This window comes from Haliotis rubra, unplaced genomic scaffold, assembly GCF_003918875.1.
Source record: "Haliotis rubra isolate DU_JTF1 unplaced genomic scaffold, ASM391887v1 Scf1581, whole genome shotgun sequence".
In the NCBI taxonomy this organism is placed as follows: Eukaryota; Metazoa; Mollusca; class Gastropoda; order Lepetellida; family Haliotidae; genus Haliotis; species Haliotis rubra.
This window is the reverse complement of record NW_025765538.1, coordinates 55,109-77,380: the sequence shown is the minus strand read 5'-3', so window position 1 is coordinate 77,380 and position 22,272 is coordinate 55,109. Positions and strand designations below refer to the sequence as shown.

Genomic DNA, 22,272 nt, shown 5'->3' with positions numbered 1-22,272 from the left:
ATCTCCATCCAGCTACGGGAACATATTCTTCTGTCACTCATTATGTGGGAGTGATTCCTTCCACACCATTCTCAAAACAATCAACCATGGTGATGATCCACCTTTATCAAGAAGGAACTTCGCCAGGGCTGACTGGTCATTATAAGAGACTCTGTGTGTTGAACACTTAAAACATGACCTTCTCAGGAACTGTGAAGATCCTATACAGTCGTTTTCCGATATACTCAATGACATTGCTGACCGAACTATACCCAAGTCCTCTGCAATTCCACATGTTCGAAAACCAGGGTTTACTAATGAGTGTAAACAAGCCAGAAAGAGAAGGAAGAAAGCTAAAACGTTTTTTCGCAAACATCCTACAGTCCATAATTGAGATAAAGTTAAAATTTTAAATGTCAAGGCTCGAAACACTTTTAAACAGACTAAGCGTCAGTCTTGGAGGAACTATGTTTCCAAACTTAATTCACACACACCTATTTCAAAGGTGTGGAACTTCAATCAACGAATAAAGGGCAAAGGTTCCAAATCTACTGTCCTACATCTGAAGGATGGTGACAATTAATAACTGATAAGTCTGACATTGCCCAAGAAGCTTGGTGAAACTCTCGTCAAACATTCTTCTTCGTCAAGTTATGTCCCAGAATTTCAAAAATATCAGAAACAACGGGAGAAGATTAGAATACATTTTAACTCAGACAATGGCGAAGTCTATAATGAATTATTTTCATTACATGAGCTCCACACTGCCCTTGAGCAAGCTCATGATACAGCAATTGGAGCTGATAATATTCACTATCAACTCTTGAAGCATTTACCTGAATCATGTTTGGAAACACTTCTAAATATTTTTGATACAATATGGACTTCAGGGAATTTCCAAACATCTTGGCGTTATGCCACTGTTGTCCCTATTCCAAAGCCTGGCCGGGATCATAGTGATCCTTCTAATTACATATCATCTCTTTAACGAGTTGTCTCTGTAAAATCATGGAACGAATGGTAAACAATAGATTAACATGGTATCTTGAAACCATTAACCTTATAACAAATATTCAATGTGGTTTCAGGAAAAATCGTACCATTGATCATTTGGTACGTTAAGAATCCTTTATTAAAATGCTATAGTCAATAAACAACATACAGTATCGATATTCTTTGATCTTGAAAAAGCATTCGATACCACCTGGAAGCATGGCATTTTAAAGGATGTACATGATTTTGTTTTGAGGGGTCGTTTACCTCTCTTTATATCACAATTTCAAAAGATCACATATACTCTTGGGGGGTACAAATGCATAAATCATTTATTGGCATCGTTATAAATGAAACCCTGTTATTGAAGCTACTTATTTCAAACTTTAATTCTCTTATATCGACCTTTTTGATAACGGTGCACAATTCTCTCCCGCGAACGAAATTTCAGTGGGGCGCGTCTCCTTGACGTAATGTGAGGTATACATACGAGGGGCGCTTTAGAATTCATGTACATTTCCGGGGGTAAATTATCTTGTTTACAGGTTTGTCTAAACCTGAAATCGTGACAATTGTTGAGAAAAGTGAAAGCTTTATGTTTTCACAATCTACTGTCATTTAATCTTGTCATCTGCTTTGCCTAGTTTCCGAGTTACAACTTGTTTTCATGGACGATTCTGTCAAAATCGCTCGTTGTCGCTAGGCTTATTTGTTCGAGCTAGACGCTAGTGATAGTGAAAACGCCAACGAAAATAGACTAAATAGAAAGGCTTACAATATGCTTGTTTATCTGGATAAGTTGGGTAAAGTAACATGGGCATCTCTTATAAGAAATCTCCTATTTTCTCATGCTTATGGTTTTGTGTAAATCAGTCATCTGGCAATGTGAATCGTTTTTGCACAAATTCCGAGAAACAGCTATCAATATATTTAATCAAGATTGGCATTCAGTTTAAGATAATCGCTCACGATATGATCCCTATAGAATGTTTAAACCCCTACTCCAACCCGAAAAGTACCTATCCAGCTCAACATCCAAAAAGTTGAGAAATGCATTAATACGATTTAGATAAGGCCTATCAATAATTAATAATTAATGAAGGAATACGTATGTCTATCATCAGATATAAAAGAATCTGCCAATTCTGTAAATTATCTATTGAAAACGAAATTCATTTTTTATTTGTCTGTCCATGTTACATATAGATTTACGTAAACAATATATTCCTGAATGTTACCTCTCCAAGTCACCTACTGTAGCATTTAAACAAGTCCTGTCTACTTATGACAACTGTATCAACTTAAAACTGTCACAATACATCTACAATGCAATGTCTAAGCGTGATAGTCTGTTAAAAGCATCTCTGTATTCAAGCTGTATGTGATTGTATAATGCATGTAACTCCAATGTTTATGGGCCGGACGCCTGAAATACAATAATCATCTTTGACTTGACAAAAAAGAGAGAGAAATAACATTACAGAAATGCTGTTCTAGAAAAGGGGCAAGAGAGAAACATTGAAATTCACATTTTAAAAATGCTCTTTTAACCTGTGCCGGTAAGGCACCTAGTGTTTCTTACGTTTGCTCTCCCGGATTGACAACAAGGCAGGTGCTGCTGATAGTTAGAAAGTTAGTACGATCAAAACAAAACTAATGGTCTGATGTCAACAGAAACATATCAAAATATTAAAAGGAAAAACAACAGGTTTAAAAGCACCTGTTTTAGAACGCATGAGACATGGCATACAAACACTCCAAGGCAAAACAAACAAAAACAGTAAACAGGCCGAAGAATAGCAATTCCTTTCTTCCATATCAGTCTGTCCTATAAAGGGGAAGATCTGTTTATTTCGAATAGAAATGTGTGGAAGAATACGTTACATAGTGTCATAAAAACAACGTCATGACGTCAATGAATAAGGTGAAAGGAAATATAGGACAACTGCAGCTGATAGACAAAGCGACTGAGACCAAACTGTTGAAAACATTGCTGTAATGATGCCCTGAATCTTAAGATGAAACGTGATAAGATGCACTACTTTGTGTATAAATGACGACTTCAACACTAAAGCATAGCGACCGCCTCCGTGGTGTAGTGGTTAGAGCGTCCGCCCGGAGAGCGGAAGGTCGCGGGTTCGATCCCTGGCCGCGTCATAGCAAAAGACGTTAAAATATGGTACTTGTTGGTCCCTGTCTGGCGCTCGGCATTAACGGGTACATGGGTTGGGTATTCATGCTTCACTGCGGCATACTATCTCAGTGGGCTAGCTCTATAAAACCAGCTTCAGTCTGGGCTAGTACAAGCAGCCGCACATACACATACACACGCATGTACGCCGTCATATGAGCGAAATATTTTCTCAAGCACGACGTTAAACCCAATTTCACCCAACCTCACCTCACTAAACAATCAAACCATGAAATTCATAAGGCATTTGCTTTAATTACTTGGTTTACGGATTTAAAAAAATGTATCAGGTCGGTAGGGAGGGAAAAAGGGGAACATGGAGATGTTATTGGCATACTTGAGTATATCATGTATGCCGGGTGCTGCATGCCAGCTGAGCAGCCTGTGGCATTACATTTCTCTCTGTTCCGCTGTTTCAGGGAATATTTGAAAGGTATAATTTGCTATTTTAAAGTTTTTTTCACCTTCTTTGTTTTTTATCAGGTCGACGGCATATATTGGAAAAAAATGTAAAACAATATCTTTTTTCACTTTCTTCACATTTCGGATCGGCGGATCCGTAAAAGTGATAACATGCAAGGAGAAATGCAACACTTTCTGAAAGCATTAACTAACCGGTGCATTAAAGCAGTGTTGTAATAAAAATATTTATCCATTATGATTCTATTTGAATAGACAATTTATATATCGATATATAATGTAAACGTTATTAAACGAAGATATATTACGATGCGTTAGGTGTGTATGTGAACATCAGTTTGATCATTACTGTCACGACAAGACAGATTATCGCTTCCACACAAATCACCTGGACCAACCATGTAAATTCGTTTTCCATATTTCAACCTGAAAAGTGGAAATGGTTCCAGAAGAAGGTGGTGTTTCTTTCTCGTTTGATTTTCCCGATCTCATATGTTGTAGTCAGATATCAGTCAATCAATGTATTTCATAACTCATTCCACATGGCGAATAGTACAGTTGTAAGATAAAATATATTAAGGTCACATATCCAGAGTGCGATATGTCTGTTGATCTCATTTGCAATAGCTTGCATATATACAAAGTTATTGTACCTAGTACATTAATATCACATCAGTTAAATGAATATTCGAACATTATTTGTAACATGGCTGGTTGGTTGGTTGATTGTCTAACGCCGCACTCCGCCAATCATAAACTGAGTGAGTGATTGAGTTTAGTTTTACGCCACACTCAGCAATATTCCAGCTATATGGCGACGGTCTGTAAATAATCGAGTCTGGGTCAGACAATTCAGTGAACAACAGCATCAATCTAAGCAATTGGGTTACGATGTGTCAACCAAGCCAGCGGGTCTGACCATCCGATCCCGATCTTACGACAAGCACGGGTTGCTGAAGACCAATTCTAACCGGATCTTCACGTGTGTAACTTTGGACAGGGCTGTAAATAAGCCACATGATCTTCAGGGTAGTTTACACATAATCATCCATATATTTTCCACCTTGAGAGCATATATGTTTGAAATTTGTGTATCTTATAATTAATCAGCTATTTCTGTCATATTAGAGAGATACTGTTCATTATATATAGCAATGCATTTGGAAGATGTTTTACCTGGTGGAATCATAACACGAGTAAAGGCAAATTGTTTGACAGCGCACGTGTATGTCGAGAAGGTTTTGCAAGGTTACTTTAGAGCAGACTGATTTGTTTTCACATCTTGCACATCAAGAGCAATGCAAATGCCTTGGAAAAAATTGTTTAAGCTTCCATTAAGAACCAGCAAGATCAGAAACCTTCAAAGTCAAACGTAACTGTTTAAAGAACTCTTCAGGACAGCATTCTTCTCATCCGAGGAATCATCGAATCCTCTACTGACACCTGGGGACAACCCATGACAGGTTGACCAATTTACTCGCCATTTACAATGTTTCATAGGTCTGCAGTATATTCTTCTTGATTCAGGCAGTGTAAGTAAACTGCGTATATACTGTACACACTGATAAAGAATTGCCTGATGTTTCCCTGCCACTTGCTATATATTTAAGTCAAAATGCGAATAGAAAACTATAACTATTACGAACTAAAATGAGTGTTCCCTTTGAGTTCGTTATAACCGTAGTTTAGTGTACTTGGTTTCAGGCAGTGACTGGAGCGGTGGGGGTAGCCTGGTGGTTAAGGCGTTCACTCGTCACGCTGAAGACCTGGTTTCGATACCCCACATGGGCATATTGTGTGAAGCCCAGTTCTGGTATCTCCCGCCGTGATATTGCTGGACTATTGCTACAAGTGACGTGAAACCCAACCTACCCACTCACTTCAGGCTTTGGCTGCTGAAATGATCCAGTGATCTTGACACGTAACAGTTAATAAATGTAATAAGATATTGTAACAAAAGAGAATTTTAAAACAACAAATCTGCAGGTGAAATGATTTGGTGAAATGGATCATTTCCAGCCAATGACCATAGTGCGTTTTTAGTTCAGTGACGAGTCACAAGTCAAGGGAAGGCGTCGCCGTCTACGTCACAGATTGTCACTATTGCGATTAATATAGGAATATACAGCTGTAAGATGAAGTCACACGATGTTGCTCACACCTGATGTTTGGCCACTGACAACAACACAGTCCATGCTATTATAATACATGGTCAAGTCAAATGCGAATGACAAATTTAGAACTGTTGACATGGCTAGTCTATTTTAAGGCCTGTCGACCTGCTGCATATAAGGATGAGAAGTTTCTGGCTCGTTCAGTCAGGTTTGAGCATCCACTGAGCTAAACAACAGAAGGACGAAAAGTGCTGTCGATCAACATGTCCTGTCGCCAAATTACCTTTCAGTCAGAAGTCAGTACCAGCTCAGAAGAAGGTGAGAAACTGCGCTTAGCAGTTATTGGCGATAGCGGAGTTGGAAAATCAGCCATCATTGCAAGGCTTTACAAACACTGGATGGAGCTGACCAGTAGTCGTCAAAAGAAAGTGTGCCAAGCTGTTACTGATCTTGGAATCAATGGGCGGGTTGTTACAGTCGATACTGTAAAACACCAACAAAGAAGCATCTCCCCTTCATGCAGAAGCTCCCTTCCTGTGACGTCTACGTTTTGGTTTATTCATTAGTGTGTGATGAATCCTTCCAGTCTGTGGTAGCAGCCAGAGACCAGATCATCCAGCAAGAGGGGCCATTAGTCCCAATTGTGTTTGTGGCCAACAAGACAGACATTGCTGACTCTGTAGACAAGACAGAAAGAGTGTACCGAGATCTGAACATCAGCTGCGAGTGGGAAAATGGACATGTGGAGATCTCGGCGGAGATGGACACCAGTATTATGCCAGTGCTTGAACAGATCATGAAGAGGCACCACAAATATGTTTCCGCGATGAAAGATAAAAGAGATAATGTTGGTTCTGGTCTGAGGAAGGGATTTGGTTCCATAAAAAAATTGTTTTCAAGGAACAGACAGACATGAAGCTATGTTTGTTTGAAAATGAAATAATTATTTCGCCAAATTGTATTATAGAACTGGTATAGATGTTCCTTATAGCACTGAACGTATTCAGTGTGCTGTTTTTTGATGTTGTTGTTTTTGTCATGATACCTTTGTCGGAATAAACAGTGTTGTATTTACAAATCAAATGTGTCTCTTTTTTTAAAATGTGTTTTAATGTTTTGAAATATTTTTCGCCTCTGTTTATCCCATACAGCGGTTTTAAGCCAACTTTCAAAAGTAATACTCAGGAACTAATACAGAAAATGTAGGACAACAGGTAGGAATCATAAACTTCTGAACGTTTTAACATCAGTAACAGAACAGAATTAAATGAAGAAGGTATCGGATTATATCGCCATACTTACTGTCAAGTTCTTCCGTTTAACAAAAGAAGTTAACACAGATGACGAATAGTGTTTCGTTGAGAAGTACTTACTAATTCTATTATAACATTACAAATTAGTGCAAACGAAGTGTAATGACGATAGACAACGGAGACACAGTACACAATTTTATTTCAGTTCAATTTATACAGGCAGTATAAAACATATTTGTTGTTAGAGCAGTAAAGACAGTCATTATATCATTTTGATAGCACCAACAGTGGTGAAGCTCTCAATCTAGACTGGGGCAGTGAGGTAGCCTTGTGGTTAAAACTTTCGCTCGTCACGCCGAAGACCCAGGTTTGATTCCAAACATGGGCAAAATGTGTGAAGTCCATTGCTGGTGTCCCCCGCCGTGATACATGCATGCATGCATGCATGCACACACACACACACACACACACACACACACACACACACACACACACACACACACACACACACACACACACACACACACACACACACACACACACACACGCACACACGCACATACATACATACATACATGAAATCAGATAAGCACTGAGCTTTGAGACCAACATCTATACAGTGGGATTCAGTAGGCTTGGCTAAACAGATGTGTTTTAAGTCTGGAATTGAAGAATGAGAATTCTTGTATTGACCGCATGTAGAATGGGAGTTTGTTCCATAAGAATAGGGGGCGGTGGGGTAGCCTAGTGGTTAAAGCGTTGGCTCGTCACGCCGAAGACCCGGGTTCGAATCCCCACATGGGTACAATGTGTGAAGCCCATTTCTGGTATCCCCCGCCGTGATATTGCTGGAATATTGCTAAAAGCGGCGTAAAACCAAACTCAGTCAGTCAGTCAGTCAGTCAGTCAATAAGAATGGTGCTGCTGATGCGAAAGACCGTTCGCCGTGAGACTTGGTTCTGGAGCAAGATACCACAAGGAGATGGCTGTAAGCTGACCGCAGACTGCGCCGAGGTTGGTATGGCTGGCTAAGTCAGGGGCAAGATTGTGGAGAGATTTGAAAGTGAGGAGCAGGATCTTGTAGACGGTTCGGTAGTGAACAGGCAGCAAATGAAGTCTCTTCAAGACAGGGGTGATGTGCTCGAACTTGCGAGTGAGAGTGGCCACACGAGCCGCTGCATTCTGGACCTGCTGCAGTTTCTTGACAAGATGAGCTGGGAGACCATAAAGGAGTGAGTTGAGTAATAAAGGCGAGATGTGATGTAGGCCTGAAGTAATGCTGATACTGTTTTCTCATTTAGATATCTTCTGATCTGTCCAATATTCCTGACATGGTAGTAGGACCAAACTCACTCACACTCAATTTATAGGAATGACAGTATATTAGGGAGGGGTTTTCACACATGGTATTTTATTTTATGTTTGGTACACTTCCTGTAATCGGAATAAACATTGTAATTAGTGTGTATGGGAGAGGTAAAAGAGTCTGGTGAGACGAACATCTTATTTTCGGCGAGCTACATATATTTTGTTTATTCTTAACACAGGACTGGTGTTAACCTTTCTATAAACAACAGTAGTTTTATACGACAGGTTAGATCTAGATAGTACTGTCTATTTTACTGAAGAAGTGTTAAGCAAATGCAACACTACCAATCATTAGCCGTCTTTCTTAATGAATAACGCTTTAACGATGTGCATGTATTTGGAGTCATGTTTGTGAAACAGTGTAATATGCTATCCCAGATAAATTGTTTTTTGATTTAATTACTAGTTTTACATTTATATCTGTGACATTCTAGTTGTTTTACTGTCCTTCGCTGACAGTTTTTTTCCCCTTAGATTACCTTTAAAATATTATTCATCTATAACTTGATTTAGTCACGATATGGCTGAAATATTGCTAAAGTGACTGTTATTTTTCACTCACTCACACAGGTTAAAGGTATTTGATGCTAATGCATTTTACGTTGTCTTAACGTTCTATTTAACGTTACTAGTTAAATAGTCTTTCCACCGGTGAACAGTACATAAGAAACAAAGCAGAAATTCTTCAATGTTTATTCGTTAATTTGCATGTTGTTTTGGTCATGTGTTTTCGGAAGTTGTAGCTGAATAGTGACGAAAGAATCTCCAAGTGAAAGGGTTTTCAGAGAGAAAATATTGTGACACCAAATTAAAAGAAAATGTTATTATAACGTCGTGAGGAGCCCAAAGTATAACGTTTCCTTAACGTAAATGTGCAACGTTGTTATTACGTTGTGACATAACGTTATGAAATGATCGGATCCCAATTGCGCAGATCGATGCTCATGCTATTGATCACTGGATTGTCTGGTCCAGACTCGATTATTTACAGACCGCCGCCATATAGCTGGATTATTGTTGAGTGCGGCGTAAAATTGAACTCACTCACTCATCTGAGAGGAAGAATTATGAAGACACTGGAAGATATAGATGACACAACAAGAGGTCAGGAAAATACAGTAAAATAGGAATATGACATGGGCGTATGACAGTGCCAAGTAGAGGGATATGTTCCAACAGCTAAATCCTAAGCATAACATAGTTTTTTATGATTTTACGATGCACCATTCACATGGGTATCACCTCACGTCGTCCTTTCAACAACAGATGATACCATTAACCCTTAACTAATAAATATGATAATGCTAATAATAATAAAAGACATGATGGCATGGATCGTTGCTTCTACTATCGTCTTCGCCATGCCTGTGGCTTTGACTCCAAGGGCTCCAACATGTCCAGGGCGTCATGGAAAATGACAGCTTTAAACTTCTTTGTAATAGGCCTATATACAGCCTCAGAAGAATTCCTGCCAACAAACCCGATCTTGTCCTTTTTGATAAAACCAATGAATATGTTTATGTCATTGAATTTTCTGTCCCTTTTGACAACAACGTGATTGGCAAGATTAAGGAAAAGCATTCTAAATATGCGGACTTTGTCTTTGACATGTCATTGTTCTCGGTGCCCTTGGTTTGGTACCTTCTGAACTCAGATTATGAGAATGCCCGGGTTCTCCAACGGGAGCATAGCCCTTCTGGTACTCTGGGTAATGCATACGGCTGCAGTGTGGGAAAGTCTTCATATTGCATGTATATGGGCAAAGGGTCCTCAGCTGATGAACAACCTTACCAGCCTGACTGTGATAGCCCGAACCCTCTATGCTGCACACTATTTTTAATCTGTAAAACATAATAATAATATTATCATTCCCAAATTCAAAATAAATGAATGAAAATGCAATGTCAGCTTGAGTTGTTTGAAGTTATAACTGATTGCTATTAAGAGATCAGTAAAAGCACATACAAAACTGAACCTTGGTATCAAGTGATCATAACTGTTACATCGTCACCAGAGTGTTTAAGTAATGATATTTCATTGCTGAGCCGACTGACTGAATGAGTATGTTTTTACGCCGCTTTTAGCAATATTCCTGCAACATCACGGCGGGGGACACCAGAAATTGGCTTCACACATTGTACCCATGTGAAGAGTCGAAGCCAGTACTTCGGCATGACGAGCGAACGTTTTAACCACTAGGCTCCCCCATGCCCCGCGCTGACTAAGTGAGCAAGAGTGAAGAACATCATATTTTAAGAAGTGGAAATGCTTGAATACAAAGAAAATGGTCATGAGAAATATGTTCATAATAGTTTCTATAAATAATATATAAAACCCGTGAAGATCCGGATTAGAATTGGCCTTGAGCAACTCATGCTTGTCGTAAGAGGCGACTAACGGGATCTGGTGGTGAGGTTCGTTGACTTGGTGGACACATGTCATCGCATCCCAATTGCGTAGATCAATGCTCATGCTGTTGATCTCTGGATTGTCTGGTTCATACACGATAATTTACAGACCGCCGCCATATAGCTGGAATATGCGGCCTAAAACAAAACTCACTCACTTACTACTTTCCAACCTACAATGGTACCTCCAACAGTTACCAATAATGGTTTAACTACCAGCCATGGTGCACACAAGGTTTATGAAGCAGGTCAGTTACTTCAACAAGGAAAATCCCCTTTCAGCCAGAACTCAATGTATTAGAACACTAAGAAACGCAAGCTCCAAAGAAATTGGGCACCGCATCTGCTTCAGTTACATTCGGATTTTATTCCGAAAATGAGTTGAAATAGAAACACAGATAGAAATGTAAATATTATGAGAAACTGATTTCACTAATCCAGAGTAAGTATATATTACACCAGGCCACCGCGCAAAAAGAATCATATGACTAAGTTCCTTTATGTTAGAATTCTCAAATCACGTTGTCTACCAGCCATAACAGCCTGATCATAGTCATATGAGAGAACAGGTCTTTTCGAGCACAGTGATATATAACAGGGAAACATGATCACGTGGAACATGATTCATCTGACACCATTCGCAATGAGGGGAAGCTGAAAGTCTACAAAGATTACATTTGATCCCGATTATCATATGGCTTGGGCTTCAACAGGAAACTGGAGCAAGAGAAGGGCGGATTGTCCCACCGCCATCGCCATTAGTTAAATATCATGACTGTGTGTTGAAATTAATCTGTGTAAATCCAGCTAGGGTCCACACAGGACGCAAATGTACTGTAATTCCCCATGGTCCCTAGTGTGGTGATCTACCTTCAGTTGTTGGCAATATATAGCCTGTTTTTATATTGTATTGTCATTTATAGTTAGGATGTTTTAGATTGCTAGTTTGAACCTTCAGTTGTTGGCAATATGTAGCCTGTTTTTATATTGTATTGTCATTTATAGTTAGGATGTTTTAGATTGCTAGTTTGAACCTTCAGTTGTTGCCAATATATAGCCTGATTTTATATTGTATTGTCATTTGTAGTTAGGATGTTGTAGATTGCTAGTTTTAAGTTTTTTTCTGTGGTAATCTAGTTGTTTTACTGACCTTTGCAAACAGGTAAGTATAATATCTAACTATATTTTTATTCATTTATAAATTTACAACTTTCTTAGTCACGATATGGCTGAAATACTGCCGATGTGACTTTATATTTTAACTCACTCACTGAAATTAATCTGTTGCAATTTCAGCTTTGAAAACTTAAAGCATTCCATTCCGATGACCAGCTCGACGCCTCCAGTGGTGCTACACTTAGTAAATGTGGCATTGATTTTACGTGTAAACTCTCCTTGAAATTTGTATGTTAAGATAAGCAATTTCTCTACAATCAAATATCTGTGACAGTTTGTATTAAACTCTCACAGCGTTTTGTTCGTTTGTTGTTTGACTCCGTACGGAGCAATATTCCAGCTATATGTCGGCAGTCTGTAAATAGTCGACAGACAATCCAGTGATTAGCATCGTCAGTATCGCTCAGGGCAATTGGGATGACATGTGTCAACCAAGTCAGCGAGCCTGACCACCCGATCCCGTCGGTCGCATCTTACGACAAGCAAGGGTTACTGAAGACCAATTCCAATCCGGATCTTAACGGGTGTACAGTAAAACATCATTTCAAGCGAACCCCATAGAGTTATGTCTCTTGGAGCGCTCTTTACGAATATCATATAACTCCTTTGGAGACAGAACTCAGTCCTAAGCAAAACATCATTCGTGACCAACTCGTGTTATTCCGGGAAGCCGAATAGCAAGGTTACGGAAAGGGGCGAGTGCTGACGAATGAGCAAAACATACGCGAACTTGTGATTGAAACGAGTTAGGAAGTCACCGACAGCACCGCGTGCGACAGTTTTTGATGTATGGAGCAATTGTTTACATTCCATATTTAGCTAGTGTTCTCTGTTTGGAAGCTGTTCGCCTCGAAGTTTCAGTTATCGATTTCATGCAGGTCGTTAGGGATAAGTCTTTTATTGCATCAATAGGAAGCTAAAGTGAGTGCACATGCCCCAATATTTATAATATAGACGAACATATTGTTGACAATGTGTTATTGTGCCTTTAAGGAATGCTGATCGGTCTTTTATTTAATAGATGTATTTCTTGGCAATATACGCCACACCTGTACTGAGTGAGTGAGGAAGGTTCCTAGATTTTCAATTGCATTGGATCTCCATATTCCTTTAGCAAACGTATACATGGTATAAACATATTTAACAGAGTTGAAACATAAAAAAATTGAATGATGAGACTCAGTTTAGTCCATCTTCTCTTCCCCTTTGCCGCTACCACTTTCGCGTCAGTGTCTCTCCATCTCACATACAAACTGCGTTCATGCCATGTTAATGCCCCTATGTAAATGGTTTTCCCGTCAGAATGAAAACGTTTTGTCATTTTGTTTCCTTTTCCTGGTGAATTTCGACTTTGGTACATGCCAGCATAATGACTCACTTCGGCTGTCCCCTCTACTGTGAATGAAATGAATGAAGCACACATGTTTGATGTCAATAATGTGTGCAAGAGAATAACCTTGTCTTCAGACACATTCCATTGGTGGAAAGAGCAAATTGAAAATTATCTGGATGAACCACTTACTGTCATTAATGACATCGGGTGTTCGCGCAAAGAGTTGGCACGTCTTCTCGGTAGAACTCGATACAAATGACATGAGGAATCAATATTTATAGCCTCACGCAGCAAAACAATAGACGAACGTTGCATGTAATTACTTGTGTGAGTGAGCGAGTGAGGTTTTATGCCGCTCTTAATAATATTTCAACAATATCACAGCGGGGGACACCAGAAAGGAATTTCACACATTGTACCTGTATAGGGAATCGAACCCGGGTCTTCGGCGTGACGAGGGGCGGTGGGGTAGCCTCGAGGTTCAAAGCGTCCGCTTGTCACGCCGAAGACCCGGGATCGAATCCCCACATGGGTACAATGTGTAGGCCCATTTCTGGTATACCCCGCCGTAATGTTGCTGGAATATTGCTAAAAGCGGCGTAAAACCATACTCACTCGCTCACTTCAGCATGACGATCGGACCTTCAGCCATTTTGCTACCCTATGGGGCCTCTTGGTAAGATTAGGTCTACAACAACCAGTTAGTTTTTCTTGGGACTCACGTGGTCGGTTTGCTTGACTTGGTTAAGTATATGCCTGTGTGAGCTGTTCATAAACAGAGATGATTCACGTTAACACGGACATATTTCATGATATTCAGTCAGATCGGACATTAAACAGTTGCAGTGTTTGTCAACCCCGGTATCTGATGTTGACCTATATGTATTGGATTGAAGCAGTCATCTGCTACGGAGGAATGTTTCCATTTGTTTGTAAGTATTGTGACCTACGTTTGCAATCCCTTAATCTATCTTCTTTAAAAGTTTGGCTAAATATTTCCTACAATCGCCAGCGGCTGAAGGGATGGTGTAAATCCAACTAGGGTCCATGCACGTAGCAAAGGTACTGTAAGTCCCCTTGGTCCCTGGTATGGTGATCTACCTTCAGTTGTTGGCGATCTATAGCCTGTTTTTATATTGTATCGTCCTCTATAGGTAAAGTATTTTAGATTTGATTACTAGTTTTAAATATATATCTGTGATAGTCTAGTTGGTTTTACTGTCCTTTGTGGACAAATATTTTCAAATTGATTATCTATTTCGCATCGCTATATGGCTGTAATATTGCCGATGCGATGTAAACGTTTAACTCACTCACAACTGTGTTGCTGGCGTCCTCCAGTCCCAAATTATCAGTTGTAATGTTCTATAACTAGTTTTAAAAAAACAAATATGTGATATCTTGCTTGTTGTTTTTCTGTCTATCGATGACAGTTTTTTATAATTAACGTATAACTTTATCAAGTGGCTGAAATATTGCCGACGTGACTTAAATCAAACTCACTCACTCACAATCCTTTAACATGCAGTGGTGGCAGAGTCACTGACTTCATCACCTCAATGCCCAGCCAATTGTGTTACTTATCTTGTTTCTTTCGTTACACTCAGTATATATACTTTGCAACCACTGCATGTTACATTCCTGCCTGACAACGGTACAAGATTCTGTATCGAGACGTCGCACTCTCGTAATAAACAATTTTCAGAAAAGCAAACATGACTGAAAATGACTTATTTCACTTGGGAGAATGTTGGTATTATTCTATAACCGCTGAGTGAAATCGCTTGTGGAGCGAGGTGTAGAGGAAAAATGTGCAACTATGATAACTGTGGTTGTTTGACGTTAACAATCATAGGTGTTGCGATAGTTCTTTCCATGTGTATATATCCGACGGAAACACGAACGTAAGGAACAACGAACGTGGTATTACTAAGTCCCTAGTACAGTGTAAAATAGGCGATATAATACACGTATTGCTAAACACTGTGCGGTTATTGGATGTCTTCATCATTCCGACCTGTGAAGGTCCGGGGGCGGTGGGGTAGCCTAATGGTTAAAGCGTTGGCTCGTCACGCCGAAGACCCGGGGTACGAATCCCCACATGGGCACAATGGTGTGTGATGTCCATTTATGTTGTCCCCCGCCGTGATGTTGCTGGAATATTGCTAAAAGCGGCGTAAAAAACCAAACTCAGTCAGTCAGCCGTGAAGGTCCGGGTTTGAATATTGATCTTCATTAACCCATGCTTGTCGTAAGAGGCGACTAACGGGATCGGCTGGTCAGGCTCGATGACTTGGTTAACACTTGTCATCGGTTTCCAATTGAGCAGATCGATGCTCATGTTGTTGATCACTGGATTGTCTGGTCCAGACTCGATTATTTACAGACCGCCGCCATACAGCTGAAATATTGCTGAGTGCGGCGTAAAACTAAACCCACTCATTCACTTCGTCATTCCGTCGACGTAACCTCAGCATGTTATCCTATAGACACTGAATTCCAGGATACATCCATGAAGTTAAGGACTTGTGTTAGTCGGCTGAAATATTGCCGATGTGACTATAAATTTCAACTCACTCACTCACTCACCATCCGCATCATCCTCACTCGGTTATGAATGAAGACATGATTAACACACTGTTATTCGCCATGGGTATGTAAGTCCCATTTCATTCAAGGTTTTTTTTTCATACCATGTGTTTGTAAGCGTAGAATATGTGTTATTTTGATGAATGGCTAATTTTGACTACAATCGCCAATGGCTGAAGGGATGATGTAAATCCAGCTAGGGCCCATGCAGGTAGCAAAGGTACTGTTAGTCCCCAAGGTCCCTAGTATGTTGATGTACCTTCAGTTGTTGGCGATCTATAGCCCTATGTATTCAGCAGCGTCCGTACGTCCCGATTCTTATGGTGACAGCCTACATTGGGGGGATTACGCAGACGCCAGTCGATTTTGGTGACCTTGACCTTATTTTTAAGGTCACCACGACACTTTGACCACTTTTCAAACTCTTGTTAACGCGATATCTCATGAAGTGTTGTACCCAATGTCTTCACATTTGGTGACAGCCTACATTGGGCGATTACGCAGACACCAGTTGATTTGGGTGACCTTGACCTTATCTTCAAGGTCACCTTAGACAGATAGGTAGATAGAGAGAAATTGACCTTATCTTCAAGGTCACCACGACACTTTGACCACTTTACAAACTCTTGTTAACGCGATATCTCATGAACTGTTGTACCCAATGTCTTCAATTATGTCGACAGCCTACATTGGGTGATTATGCAGACACCAGTCATTTCTTTTATGCAACCAAAAAGTAAAAAGTAGTAAATATGTTATAAATATTTCATTCTTCTTCATTGCCATATTAGTGGCAATCACTTGTTAATTTTGTATTGTCTTTTATAGTTAAGATATTTTAGATTTTCATACTAGTTTTACAATTGTATCTGTGATATTCTAGTGTTTTTTACTGTCCTTTGCTGGCAGGTTTATCATGATTTATTCTACCAATTATAACTTGTTTTTAGTCACGATATAGCTGAAATATTGCCGATGTGACTTAACTCGCCCACTCACCTATTCGCCATGGGTAAGATACCAATTATTTATCTTAAGTTCGTGAGTATAAGGTAAACCACCATAACAGGAAATGGTAATGATTCCACTTTTACATATAAAGCTGTGGATGTCTGGTATATCTTGTTCTGGCATTGTGGGTATGGCCATGCATCTCTGCATGTACCTTTCACTTAATCAACTGTATACTGTCCTTATGTGTAATTTCAGCTTCTCATTCCAACACTGTCGCCCGTGTCCGACAAAGCGTCAATATGTCCTGGAGTATCAACCAGGCCTTTACGGATTTTAAGATATATTCTACCACATACCATAAGGAGAAACACAAGCTAAATGATTCCACTGTCCAGTTCATTGTGAGGGGAAATCAACTTCTGCCTGCAACTATCAACACACACACAGAGAACGGGACGAGGATTCAGCTGAGTCTCAATACATCCCTGGAAGGAAGGAACCTGGTCAGTCTCACATTCCGCAGTGTTGACGTGCAGGATGCCGGAGTATACAGCATAGGCACGCATAGCAGTGACTTGTCTCGTGAGACTCAACTTCTTATTGTACTCCGTAAGTGTAAAGATAATCTGAGCACGATTAGTTTCGAAAAATAGACAATCCACATCAAAGACTTGTGATTGAGACACATTTATCGACATATCGCGGAACCATGCAGATTATCTGAGTTGAAAACAATCCATACCTGGAGAGGATATTTAAAACCTCTTCCGTTATGGTGTTAGAATTTTAGTTCAATGTCTTTTACACCAGGGGTGGGTGCGGAGTGGGGGTTTGGGTAGCCTAGTTGTATAGCGTTCTCTCGACGCGCCGAAGGTTCGATTCACCACATGGGTACAATGTCCCCGCCTTGATATTGCTGGAATATTGCTAAAAGCGGCGTAGAACCCAACTCACTCACTCACTTTTACACGGATGTCGTTGCGGGGACTGACTACTATAGCGATGAGCACTATCATAAAGTTTTATCCTCATTTATCATGTTTATAGAATCCAGATATAATACACTTGATGGCTGGGGAAGGGCAAACTGTGCCACTAATGTTCCGTCAACTAGTCATCTACTTGAAATAATGTGTAGACAGTCCACCATGTCACTTACACGTAGTTATGACAACCACGTTTGGCAAACAATAAACATAAACTATTACTTAGGCTCATAACAGCGCTTATAGACGTGAGCTGAAATACGGTTTTATAATCGAGTTCAATATTTCATTGCATTTATGCCTGTGTGTACAATGTAAGCGACAAAACCTCTCTATAAGGCCACCTAAAAAATATTATTGTTTCGCATCACTTTATCAAACATAAAAAAATGGTTACGTTATATTTTATATTATGTCCCAAACCTCTTGATTTCTGTGGAAATTTACAAATTGTCTCCGATAGAAAATCGAAAAGTAGAAATGTGAAAATTGATGCACATTTTGAGAGTCAAATTTATTTTCTCTAGTGTTAAAATTTGTAAATTTCTTAGGGTCGAGTCGAATTTTCAGGTCGTGCGGTAACGAGAAGCAAGAATATTTTTATGTATTGCCTTTTAGTAACCAATCACCTACCTCCCTCCGTATACAGATGTTTATCGCCAATATCACAGACGTGATCAACAATATTTAATGTTTTCATTAATTTGAAAATTCAATATTCGTCCTCAAATATACATTAGCTTTCTTGGGGATGGGTAGAAATGGGTCAGGAATCGCATTAAATATTCAGACACATAAACAAATCAAAACATACACTCCGTTCAAACGACATTATGACATATGGGGACTGAAATTTACTGAATGTATAATACATCTTAATGCATGTTATTCCTTAATACATCAGAATTAGGGCAAGGTTACAAACAGTTCCATTCTTATTCTTTCAGAGAAACCATCAGAACCGAGTATCAGCACGACAGTTGCAGACCCTGTGTCTGGTGATCCTGTGAACCTGACCTGCTCCACCACCTCCCGGAGTCTTCCTCTGGACCGGTCTCTGTACCAGTACACTCTGAACACTTCCTACACTTGGAGGAGAAACAACAGGAGTGTAGACAGGAGTGTAGATGACAGAGTACACGTGGCAGGACAATTCCTGGCTATAGACCACGTCACCAAGGAGGACAAGGGAGTGTACACGTGTCAATCTGGAGAAGAAGGACTTCTGTCAGACTGGAGTCAGGGATACACTCTCAATGTTCTGTGTGAGTTGAGGTTCATTAATATGGAAATGATATCAATAATAACAAAGATACATTCAGTATCTTCAGCTCGACTATGTATATCCAGGAGTAAGGTCTCTCATACGAGTTAAATGTTTTGTGACATTATGAATTTGGAAAACTTGGTCCACCCTTTAAGAATAATGGTTGGTGTCAGCGAAGTGAAAATGTTGTCTTGAACAAGTAACCTAAGAGAAGGTGTAGAATCTTGGATCCTTTCAAATGATATGTTACTCTGGCCTGCCATCCTATTTCAATGAAATATTTTACTATCATGCGGGAAATATTGACAATTTTTTTTTTAGCAAATGTTGATATGTAAACAGTTTGTCCGTAGGGTGGTGTGCAGACATTTATATACCACTCCACACATTCCATCGAGACAAAGGATGAGAAACTGCAATATTCTGAAACGTTCACGATAAAACAGTTATCAGAGTTGTTGATACCATTAATATATAAAATACCATTAATATATAATACCATTAATTATAAAATAGGAGATATGACACAGCCTTGTAGAGAACTAAAAAGACGAAAGGGTACACTGTGATATTTTATGGTCGGTTTACAAAGAAATGAACCATTAGTATAATATGGTTACGAACCAAATCAGAAGACTTGACCATCTAACCACACGGTCCATCAAGTCGTCCCGCATGACCAGCAATGTTGCTCGGGGCGAGTATTTTAACCTTTGGAAGACGACAACATCACAGTTACTATATATCGTATAGCTAAACAATGACAAGGTATACTTTATGACAGAAAAATATATCACATTCTTTGTCCTTTTCAAATGGACCAGACACGTTGCTGTTTAGCGATAACCAAGATGAATCAGAAGGTGACCCACTGAAGTAACATTTGTTTCCCTTCACTAACCCCCACCACCACCACCCCACCCCCATTACAGATACCACACAGATGCAACTTGCTATGTACACTTATTTTACAAATGTGTATTGTTTAGAATCAGTATGATCAGCGACCCCGTGTAGTACATTTTCCGTTGTTAGCTAGTGATACAATGTAATCTTATTTTGACAATGGTACATCATACATTCCAGATGGACCTGACAAGATACAGTTTGACGACACAAGTGACAAGCTGGAGGTAGAAGAAGGGAAACCTGCAGCTGTGAGATGTTCTACTGACTGTAACCCTGCCTGTACTGTAACCTGGTGGAACGTCTCCAGACAGACGGTGATTACAGGACAGGGGGAGGCTGTGTTGTCTATACCAGCTGTAGACGTATCTGTGTCTGGACTGTTCACGTGTCACGTCAACAACAGCCATGGGAGTGCATCACGGAACCTGACGCTGGATATTCAACGTAAGTGAGTGAGTTTAGTTTTACGCCGCACTCAGCAATATTCCAGCTATATGGCGGCGGTCTATAAATGATCGAGTCTGGACCAGACAACCCAGTAATCAACAGCATGAGCATCGATCTACGCAATTGGGATACGTTGACATATGTCAACCAAGTCGGCGAGCCTGACCACCCGATCCCGTTAGTCGCCTCTTACGACAAGCATGGGTTACTGAAGATCAATTCTAAACCGGATCTTCACGGTTCGGATATACAACGTAAGATTGTATTGTAATTATGCTACATAACCTGGAAACATCAGACTACACACAATGCATCACTCTAGGTGCTCTGGCAATACAAGCAACTTAAGAAGTCTCAAGAATTCTAATTGAGAGTTCGTAAAACGCTTTCTTGAGGATGTCAACCATTCCTTTAATAACGGATTTGCTATGTATCAAAGATGTCTTTATAATGCATGACCATGAATGGAATAGTGTTCTATTCCTTTACTGGTATCGTTGGTAGCAATCCATACGCATCCATTCAAAGTCCTCATACGTATCCATTCAAAGTCCTCATACGTATCCTTTCGAAGTCCCCCATACGTATCCATTCAAAGTCCCCATACGTATCCATTCAAAGTCCTCATACGTATGCATTCAAAGTCACCATACGTATCCTGACGACATAAGGCAAAAAAGACTTTAAATTAGATGCCAGGGATGCCATACATTTTCCAATTTCCTAAAACTAAACTTACCCACGAAGACACCTGCTGAAAAAAAGCTGAGCGAACGCTTTAACCACTAAGCTACCGCTCCGTTAAACCAGGTCTTTGGGCTGTGGTAGTGGGAGCAGCACTAAACCATAGCTCATTGCAATCCAAAAGCCAACTTGCCAATGTTCCTTTTGAGTTCATCTTTTTTCTAGATGGTTTAGAACCTAGACCCTCCACCGTCGGTGTCGCTGTCCCTGTAGCCGTTGTCCCCTCTGTCCTGATCATCATCATCACTGCTGTTGCTGTGATATGTGTTTGTAAAAGAGTGAAGAAAGGTGAATAATATATATGTTATAATTTATCCTGTAGTTAATTTCAGTTCAATTCTTTTCAAAATTTAATGGTAATATTTTATGGCTAATATTGTTGTTTCGATGTTGATGCTGTCGAAGATTTACATTTGCTGCATAATTGGGTTTCGTTTACCTTTCAGGAGATCGTCAGCACAGGTACGTACACTGTTGGTATATGAAGCTTGTGTAAAGCCCATTGCTGTTTTACCATTGCTGGAATATTGCTGAAAGCGGCCTAAAACCATACTGACTGTTCCTACAATGGTCTGTAATATGGCATCTGTATCTGCAGTAAGTAAAGCGATGATTCATCAATTAAGTGGTTTAGATAGTACAGTTAAAATAAATTAATCAGGACTCAATCAGCTGTTATTGAACGTTTTCTACGTTTCAGATCTGGTGCACGAAATATGGAGGACAATGAAAGTCATATTCAACTTCAACCCCGTCGTAAGTGTATGAGGCAACTGGAAATTCATGAAACTAAAATGTTTCAGTTTCTGTATACGAGTTTGGTACAGTATCCCGTTGTGCGCGTGACTACCAACTGATATCCGTGCATCGTAAAAACTATTCTTTCTCTTTATGTTGAACTGAAATATTTCCTGGTTTGACAACGGTTGGGGGGTTTGTTTGTTATATGGCGGCGGTCTGTAAGTAATCGAGTCTGGATCAGACAAACCAGTGATCAACAACATGAGCATCGATCTACGTAACTGGGATACGACAACATTTGTGTCTAACACGTGTCAACCAAGTCAGCGAGCCAGACCACCGGATCCCGTTAGTCGCCTCTTACGACAAGCATGAGTTGCCATTCTAACCCGGGTCTTCA

At 39.9% G+C, this 22,272-nt stretch overlaps 1 protein-coding gene across 1 annotated transcript; it reads left to right on the top strand.

Annotated features, from left to right (window-relative positions):
* Positions 1–14,106: 14,106 nt before the first annotated feature.
* LOC124271185 (hemicentin-2-like) lies at positions 14,107–21,988 on the top strand. Its single transcript, XM_046706272.1, has 7 exons — positions 14,107–14,167; positions 17,034–17,387; positions 18,712–19,029; positions 20,118–20,384; positions 21,216–21,419; positions 21,578–21,593; positions 21,832–21,988. Exons 1-7 carry the CDS (start codon positions 14,116–14,118, stop codon positions 21,986–21,988), a joined length of 1,368 nt encoding a protein of 455 aa, XP_046562228.1. The 5' UTR covers positions 14,107–14,115.
* The last annotated feature ends 284 nt before the right edge of the window (positions 21,989–22,272 follow it).

Excerpts from the sequence above, each read along its gene's own strand:
- LOC124271185 (XM_046706272.1), top strand. The coding sequence starts at position 14,116 with ATGTATTGGATTGAAGCAGTCATCTGCTACGGAGGAATGTTTCCATTT. Across the intron at positions 17,388-18,711 it reads TCAACTTCTTATTGTACTCC|AGAAACCATCAGAACCGAGT; the intron begins GTAAGTGTAAAG and ends TTATTCTTTCAG. Across the intron at positions 19,030-20,117 it reads ATACACTCTCAATGTTCTGT|ATGGACCTGACAAGATACAG; the intron begins GTGAGTTGAGGT and ends CATACATTCCAG.